At 37.3% G+C, this 9,749-nt stretch overlaps 1 protein-coding gene across 2 annotated transcripts in view; it reads right to left on the reverse strand.

Moving 5' to 3' along the window:
* The window catches only part of LOC125230083 (inositol polyphosphate 5-phosphatase K-like), a 30,092-nt gene extending 21,709 nt beyond the window's left edge, over window positions 1–8,383 (reverse strand). For both annotated transcript variants that reach the window (XM_048135089.1, XM_048135088.1), the window contains exons 1-3: window positions 8,063–8,383; window positions 7,183–7,302; window positions 5,469–5,694 (exon numbers count right to left, since the gene is read on the reverse strand). In XM_048135089.1, the coding sequence (XP_047991046.1) occupies window positions 5,469–5,694; window positions 7,183–7,302; window positions 8,063–8,076 (360 nt within the window). In that variant the 5' untranslated portion in view covers window positions 8,077–8,383. The remainder of the gene's footprint in view (window positions 1–5,468; window positions 5,695–7,182; window positions 7,303–8,062) is intronic.
* Between the last annotated feature and the right edge of the window lie 1,366 nt (window positions 8,384–9,749).

The raw sequence follows: 9,749 nt of genomic DNA on the forward strand, positions 1-9,749 counted from the left end.
AGGCCATTGAGATCAAGAAATATCCAAACTTTAATAGAGAGGATGGCTTTACTTTACCACCGGCTTGGGATCCAGTAGTACATCTGATAATGGAACAAGCACGACGAAGGCTGTGAGGCATTTGTGTTGTATGGTGTTGGACATTTGCAGTTTGTTTCTTTGTCAATTTTGTGTAGATTAATTGGTTAATTATTTTTTAACAGAGTAATGGTAAATTTTTTTGAATATTGTATAACTGGCTTTATTAATAGTGTGTGAACCTGCCTTAGAAATCTATATTATTTGTGGTCATGGTTCGTTAATATTTCTTGTAAGTGGGTAGCTTTTGCACATTTTAATTTTTCCTCAGTCACCCGTTGACCACGAACGCTGTAAAGAGTTCGAAACGTCGGGATGTATTTTAAATTCATTATACGCGATTTAATCCGTTTCCATAGTTTTATTTCATGAGTAACTATCGCGGTAACCGAAGACAATATTATTATATAATAGTTATTTGTTATACAAGGGTGCAAAGTTGTATTTTAACGCCGAGCGTGGAATTGAAAAACGAGCAAGTGAAAGGATTCCATAGTTGAACCACGACCGAAGCGAGTGGTTCGAGAATAGAATCCTGAACTTGCGAGTTTTTTAACACACGAGAAGTAAAATACATTTGCACCCGAGAGTAACACAAAACTTTTCCCCTCACTATAGCGAGGAAACTACAACGCAAAAAACGCGTTTATCACTGCTTCCAGTAGTTCCACAGGTGGTAAATCATCGTCATCACTAGATTCACTCACTTTTATCAATTTTAAAGCAGAAAAAATTACTATATTCAAGGTCAAATTACTTTATCCACTAGTGGATAAAATGCGTTTTTACCCGCTGGTATTGAAGGACAAAACACGTGTTTCCGAGCTAGTGTGGGGAAAAATTCTAATAAGTGATGAGATTTAAAAAAAAATGTAACTCTGGTTTACCACGAAATAGTCCCGCCTCAGCATAAATGCTGACGCAGGGGTCAGCGCTGATCTTCCGGCGAGACCAGTTAGTGGGCCACGAACGCAGCTGAACGACCTGCCCTTCTAAAACATCTGAACGCGGTCACAATTGCGAGGCGGTGTTCAGCGCCAGCGCTGCGGCGGTCTGGCTCGGCGCGTTAGTGTGTAATACTTTACTGTACTTATACAGGAAGGACTGTGGCTGTTTTACCACAGTGATTGACAATTGACAGTGACAATTTGTACCTATTTTTTTATACTACGTCGGTGGCAAACAAGCATACGGTCCGCCTGATGGAAAGCGGTCACCGTAACCTATATGGACGCCTGCAACTCAAGAAATGTCACATGCGCGCTGCCAACCCATTAGAACCTTGTACCCTCCCTTACCTTACTTGAGTTACATGTACCTATTTCTGTGTTAAAAAGTAACATTGTTACCGAGCGTCAATATTTGCTTGTTGAACAGGCAATGAACGTCCAGGTGTCACTGTCGGGCGACAGTTGTCACTGTTGTGAAATAGGCCACTGATGGCATTACTAATGATGATTGTATATGTATATATCTGTTACCATGTGTATATAAAATTTGCATTTAATTCTTTTAGTGGTTGTACATTTTTAAATTTGTCATTCATCGTTAATTCGCTTCTACTCATTTCCTCAAAGGTTGACTGGTAGAGAGCCCAAGGGATAAGTCCGCCTACATTGTATATTACTGACTCTGTAACTGTGTCTCTTTTGTTTCCTTTATGTACAATAAAGCTTATACATACATACATGACCCTACAGACACATCAGAATAAGAATAGAATAGAATATTTTTTATTCGAAAGCACACAGATAATAAACAATTTTACACTGACATAGAATAGTAATAAAGTGCCACGAAATGGCCTCACCTCAGCATATTGCTGGCGACTTCCAGCGCTGGTCTTCCGGTGAGACCATTAAGTGAGAAAAATCACGGAAGGTAACATACAAAAGAAGAAACATAAGGAACAAAAGTATAAATTTAAAAAACTAAAAAAAAACATGACAAGAATAAAAACATGGCTAGACGGACTTTACGTTTTGATGGCGACCGAACCTGAATCGGTCCGGTCCACAGAACTTTATTTATATAGAAGAAACAAGTTCATCTATTTGTATAGGGGCCGAGCGTGTCAAATTTTGTACTGAAGTTGTTTCTTGCCTGTAATTTTAAATATGTCTCAAGCTCTTGATTGTTCATAATTTTTGTGTTGTTGCAATTGAATATCACGTAACGAGGCATTTTTTATGTTTTGATTGACTTCAACTTACAAAAATTGACGCCCGAAAGCTGCAAGCTGCGATTAAAGACGGACAACTCAGTGGATTTCACTGAGTTCATTTGACACGCTAAGTAGATACGTTTGCTTGATCTATGGTATATATGATATCTGTGGTCCGGTCGGATATAGCGTGGCATGACATTAAGCGCTCGTGTACATCAGAAACACAAAGTCGCAAAATTATCAAAATAGGAAAAAAATCAAAAACTTTCATCATTTTTGTACGGATTGAAACTTTCCGTTCAAGTTAAAGCTATATTTGTTGACACTTTCATGAAATTATAAATAATATTTTTTTTGTAAAGTTTCCGTAGCTTGCACATTAGTAGATGAACGATTGGCCACCAGTCTGTGCGTCCTGCTATGAACATTTAGTTCCAACCACCTATATCTGTTTCAAGATATTCTACTCGAAAATTAAAAAAAAAAACTTACTTAAGGAGACTTACGTTAATCATTTCATAGCTAGTCTAATCCCAAAATTATAAATTCACTCCCTCAATGGAGAGATATAATTTTTAACCGACTTCAAAAAAGGAGGAGGTTCTCAATTCGACTGAATTTTTTTTTTTTTTTTGTATGTATGTTACTCGATATCTCCGAGAATCGTGGACCGATTTTCAAAATTTTTTTTTTTGATCGAACGGGTATAACCCCGAGATGGTCCCATTGGCACCAAGTCAGGGTCTGATGATGGGATCTTGGAGAAATCGAGGGAACTCTTCAAATGTTATAGGCACATGTAATGTTTTTGGTGTATTTTTCAAAGGTACACCAGTATTTACGCCTGACGGTAGTAATTTTATGTGGCTCAGCTGATGATGGAAGGTCAACTCCTCAATGGTTAGGAGTTAAAGGATAATTCTTTCACTACTGTACATATATTCGGACTGATACATATAATATCACTAGGAACCACTAAAAATCAACAAATAAATTAACTTTTTAACAAAAAATAAAACCGCCTTCAAAAATAAGCGCGTTACAAAACACGGATAAACTAAAAAGCAAAAAATAATAAACCTTTGAATTCAGATTTCTTATCGTATTGCAATAATCTAAACATCCAAATTATAAACAAATCAATTATTTTTGGAGTCGGTACCAGCCTGTGTATGGTTGGGTGGGGCAAACAGGCAATAGCAAGGCGTCGAACAGGTCTGGTACCGACTACAAAAATAATTGATTTGTTTATAATTTGGATGTTTAGATTATTGCAATACGATAAGAAATCTGAATTCAAAGGTTTATTATTTTTTGCTTTTTAGTTTCTCCGTGTTTTGTAACGCGCTTATTTTTGAAGGCGGTTTTATTTTTTGTTAAAAAGTTATATTCTATTTACTTTACCGCCTAGGTACATACTACCTACGCCATCACACGTTCTAAGAGCTGTAAACCAATTGAATCAGCGACATTATATTGTCTTGCCCTTGATGTCTAATAAATTGACCCTTCATATTCTGTAGAACACATTAATACCTATCTATATTAATACCTATACCTATAAATAATGGATTATTCAGGTAATATATTAACATAAATGAAAGAATTAATCAATTAGTCAGTCATAGGGATGGGTATTCTGTTTGACATTGATCTGTTCATTATAAATATTATAGGACATTCTTTCTTACACAGATTGACTGCTTTATTATGATATGACATTGTCAGCCAGACATTGTAGGTAGGTACTCAGACTACGACATAATACACAAATACACAGACAACATCCACGACGAAACGCATAATTATATAGGTAGCTATCTCTTTCGCATAGCGGCATTAACCGCCAAAATCATAGGATAGGGACAGGCGGGTCAATGTACGAAATTATTCGTTCTTAGTACCCTTAGGGAGTATCCACACTCAGGCGACGCACGTCGTAAGACGCGGAACGGACGCCAGCGCCGCGCTGCTTTACGCTCGGTAATTTAAAAAACGTCTCGTCAGTACATTTTGTTTAGGAAAGACGTAAGTAAGACGCGCCCCAAGCGATGCGTTGCTTGAGGCGCGCGCCGTGTCGCTTGGGGTGCGTCTTACGTCGCCTGAGTGTGGGTTGCCGCTTACTGTACCTATTGCTTTTTTCCGGTTTTTGACTTTTTTCCTCTAGCAATACTATTTTAACACACGTACCTACATTCCACCGAGCCCAGTCTTCGTATATTGCGCCTCAATGTCCCTTAAATGTATGATATGCTTCAACTGCGTATACACAAGCAGTAATAGACCCTGTAGCCTTATATACTTCGCTATTATGACGTATTCTTACCGGCAGCATAGAACATAACAATTTCGTACATTGACCCCAATGTTGCTATCTCTATCGAACGCAGATAATTGTATAACTATCTATATTATTTATGGTCATGGTTCGTTAATATTTCTTGTATGGGTAGCTTTTGCACATTGTAATTTTTCCTCAGTCAGTTGACCACGAATGCTGTAAAGTGTTCGAAACGTCGGGATGAATTGTAAATTCATTATACGCGATTTAATCCGTTTCCATAGTTTTATTTCTTGTATAACTATCTCGTTCGCATGATGGCATTGACCGCCAAAATCATGAACGGACAAAAACATAATAAAGAGATAAGAACAGTCGGGTCAATGTACGAAATTCTTCGTTCTTAGCATCCTTACTTTTCCCCTCACTAGCTCGGAAACACGTGTTTTGTCCTTTAATACCAGTGAGTAAAAACGCATTTTATTCACTAGTGAGTAAAGTAATTTGACCTTGAATAAAGTCAAATTAACTGCTTTAAAATTGATAAAAGTAGTTGAATCTAGTAATAAAGATGATTTACCACCTGTGAAACTACTGGAAGCAGTGATAAACGCAGTTTTTGCGTTGTAGTTTCCTCGCTATAGTGAGGGGAAAAGTTTTGTGTTACACTCGGGTGCAAATGTATTTTACTTCTCGTGTGTTAAAAAACTCGCAAGTTCAGGATTCTATTCTCGAACCACTCGCTTCGCTCGTGGTTCAACTATAGAATCCTTTCACTTGCTCGTTTTTCAATTCCACACTCGGCGTTAAAATACAACTTTGCCCCCTTGTATAACAAATAACTATTACCTGTTGCTTCTTTTCGGTTTTTAACTTTTTTTCTCTAGCTATTCTATAACAATGCTGTATAAAAACATGTCAAATTAAAGATAAAACACTTACCCACATTCCACCCAGCCCAGTTTTCGTATATTGCGCTTCAATATCCCTTAAATGAGTAATATGCTTTAACTGCGTATACACCAGCAGTAATAGGCCCTGGAGCCTTATAGACTTGGCTATGACGTATTCCTGTCTGCACAGGACTTTATTGAAGGTGGACGTCCATGGGTCAGTGAAGAGGGAATCCATTACCATATTTTGAGGCTGGGATTTTACTTCTTGTAGGCTGGAAGAAGATGGAAATGTTGGGACGTATGTAATAATCCCTAGAAAAAAAACAGTTAAAGAAATAAAGGTCGGCTCGCACCAATGTGTTTTTTGGAACTTATGTGCGAAATGTCATTTGATATTTCCGTCGCTTTTCGGTGAAGGAAAACATCGTGAAGAAACCGGACTAATTCCAATAAGGTCTAGTTACCCTTCGGGTTGGAAGGTCAGATGACAGTCACTTTCGTAAAACTAGTGCCTACACCAAATCTTGGGATTAGTTGTCAAAGCGGACCCCAGGCTCCCATGAGCCGTGGCAAAATGCCGGGATGACGCAAGGAGGATTATGAAATAAAGGTCGAAATGATGGACAAGAGTGAATTAGGCTATTTCTGAAACAGTGAGCTAAAACTTCGGCGTTGTCGTCACTTTCCATCAGGTGCAGTTTGTAATAAAATAAAAAAATGTAAATATTAACACCTAATAAATATTGAAAGTTAGTAAATGTAACTATAACTTGAATGTTGTTAAAAATTATAATCAATATGCAAGGGCAGAACCAGCTTCGTGCCCAGGAGAGGGGTGGGGGTCACATGGTCAACGCCCTGGCCCCAGGTGGGGGGAGGAGGGGTCATGTGCTCACATGACCCCCTCTCCCCCCACCTTCGAGCAATTCGAGCGAATTGTATGACCAACCTTGGCTCAGGGGGAGACATTACACCCCCCCATCCCCCCTCACACCTCTGGATCCAGGCATTTATGTCATACAAACACTACAGGTATGTATTGATACATGTCATATTGTTATCTACCATCGGCATTATACTTATCAATCAGTATAAAATAGTGATTCACAAAATGATTACAACATATATTTTGCTTTTAACCAACATTTGACAAAAGAATCACTTTACATAACAATCTAACTGTTCCATTGTGTTCATTCGATTTTCGCATACGGCATGTATACTCCATTTCAAATACGTAGGCCCAATAGTAGCTACTTGAAACTTAGCAAAGTTAGGTAAACCACAACAGCACAATATCCTTATATAAGACCATATTGACCGGGATATGAACCGTGATTACCTTTTTAAATTTTATTGAGGTCCCAATATTTCAATGCAAGTTACATGCATCATGATCAATAAAAATTAAAAAGGTAATCACGGTGCCTGTGTGGTGACAGGTTAAGAATTTCACCATCCCCTTTCTTCCCGTGGGTGTCGTAGAAGGCGACTATGGAATTTGGGTTAAATTGTGGTGTAGGCGAGAGGCTGGCAACCTGTCACTGCAATGCCACAGTTTCGTTTTCTTTCAACCCCTTATTTTGCCAAGAGTGGCACTGAAGCTTTAGTAGTTTCATGTGCTCTGCCTACCCCTTTACGGGATACAGGCGTGATTGTATGTATGTATGTATGTAATCACGGTTTATATCCCCGTCAATATAAATCGTATGAAACTAACTGTGAATCATTTAAAACTCTTAATTTTATATGATACCAACCCTAGGATGTAAAAGTCCGGCAGCGGCTTGTTCTTGTTGAACTGAGACGGGAAGTCCAGTAACGCATTAATGTCTTGTGAAGGGGCCTTTGTGGCCACGTTCCATGTCACAAAATATAACCTGTCACAAATAAAAAAAACTGTATAAGTCTAAATCTAGGATATTAATAGCTAATAACATTTAGTACTGTCATCTGCAATTATGTTACTTTTCACAGTTCGCAAAATATGTGACAAACTTTTATGGCTCTACAAATAATATTATGCCAAAGATTTTTGAAAACCTAGTCAATCAATCAATCAATCAAAATATTTATTCGTAATAAACTTAAAACTAGACAATATGCAAAAAAAAACAGTATTACTGTAATAACCTAGTAACGGGAATTTTCGTTTTCTAGATCAGATCATTTTTTGAGAAAAAAATAAATTACAGTAGTAATCTCATATCATACTTCTTAACACTGGGTAGGAAATATAGGTTTAAAGAATCTTTATTACTCATAAGAATTTTACAATTCACTTAAATGAAAGAAAGAATAATAAAATATGAAAGAAAGAATAGAATAACTTTAATTTTTAAGGTCCTATTTTTGTATTTTCATTTAGCCAGCTTGTAATAGTTTCACGAATTAGGTGCAGGTGATTTTTTTGGTATCATTTTGACAAACTTAATTAGAACTAAATATGTTTTACCAATCAGAAACTGCACATTGTTATTAATATTGTAAAGTAGGCCAAATTATGAGAAACCTACATATAGTACAGAACTAGGTTTTATAAATAACTTCTGTTATCGATCTCGTAGCAGGGCAAACCGTAACCTTGGCTTTGACGCGAATCTCGATAAACAACTACTAACTAGCCACAAAGGTACTCACCTAAGATTATCCATATTTCCTATTATTCCCTTTCCTAAGGCCTTATAATACACTTATAGGTACTGTATCGATCACTAGTATATTTCCTAGAAGCACAAGCACAGGTTTAAACACTACAAGATAAACAAACCAGGTAAAGATAAGATAATAATACACTGTAATCGGACATCACAGATTTCACGCCACTAATCACAGTACGCTTACTTAAATCACTAAAGTTTCAGTGATTTAGGTCACAGTTATCAAAACTTTTAATCACGCATAATTAGAACGAGAGGTTTCACTAAACAAACGATTATTTTTAATCGTGATCACGACGAGTAATCACGTACGCTTCAATCGCAAAACTAGCTGTCATTGCTGTCAAAATGAAAAGTGAAGTGAATAATTTAGTTGCCAGTGGAATAATTTTATTTTCCCCAATTATAAAATAAGTACCTGGGCGGCCGAGCTCCGCTTGGTTCTATTTTATAATATCGCGTCTTTAGATAAAAAAAGTCATATAAATACAAAAAAAAACTTTATTTCTGGCCGGGATTCTAACCTTGACACCTGCGACGTGCCTGCGATTACTAAGCCGGCAACAGATAGTCTTAAAATTCATAATCTGAAAAAAAGGGTTGTATGCAATCTGTCAGATCAATCTGAAAATTCATAATCTTAAAAAATGAGAGTGTGTGTGGACAGTTCTGAAGACTGAAATTGTATGAAAAAACTGATTCTTATAAGATCGATCTGATTTTTATAAGATTATGATTTTTTCAGATTATGAATTTTAAGACTGTCCGTTGTCGGCCTTAGAACAACCTTCTTACGACGGAGATACACGCTGCCGTTGCTCGGGCGACGAAATTAGCGTCCACATTTTGCGTTTACTTAAAATAAAGAAAAACGCATGAAAACTAATTCGCGTTTTCCGGGACCTAATAAGGCTAAGCTAGATTGATTTTTCACCCCCGAAAACACCCACATCGTTTGAGCGGTTTCCGAGACTAGTATAAATCTAGACGGTCAACCAAATGACGCTAAAACGCGGGCCTTCCTAGCCATAACACTTAAAATTTACTGAAAATTTAGGGGCGAAGGTTCAATTCCCATAGAAAATTTGAATTTTGATATTATTTCAGTGATTCATAAGTTCTTGAAGTAACGGGTGTCAATAGATCGAACGACGGGCTATAAAGACATACGGAATCTACAAAATAGAAGTCAGTTGTAGCGGCAGCAAGGTATTCGTTGTCACATGAAAAAAGATCTGGAACAAACTTCCAACTAAGGTTTTTCCGATACACTGTTAAGCCTAGCGTCTACTAAAGCATTTCGTCCATTATAGCGGAATCGAGCCGCGTCGCATCGAGTTCCCATACATTTTGAATGAGACTCGGTGCGGCTCGATTCCGCCTTAATGGACGCAGTCTTGTAAAATATGCAGAAAGTGAATTAAGGCCGGCAACAGACAGTCTTAGGCCGGCAACAGACAGTCTTAAAAATTCATAATCTTAAAAAAAAAATTGTATGCAAATTGACAGTTCAAACTGACACTGACAGATCTGTCAGTGTCAGTTTGCATACAATTTTTTTTTAAGATTATGAAAATTAAGACTCGTCTGTTGCCGGCCTTAAGTTTCATAATCTTAAAAAATCATAATCTTATGAAATCAGATCGAGTGCACGGATTTCCATACAA

The sequence above is a fragment of the Leguminivora glycinivorella genome, chromosome 10 (genome assembly GCF_023078275.1).
Source record: "Leguminivora glycinivorella isolate SPB_JAAS2020 chromosome 10, LegGlyc_1.1, whole genome shotgun sequence".
NCBI lineage: Eukaryota > Metazoa > Arthropoda > Insecta > Lepidoptera > Tortricidae > Leguminivora > Leguminivora glycinivorella.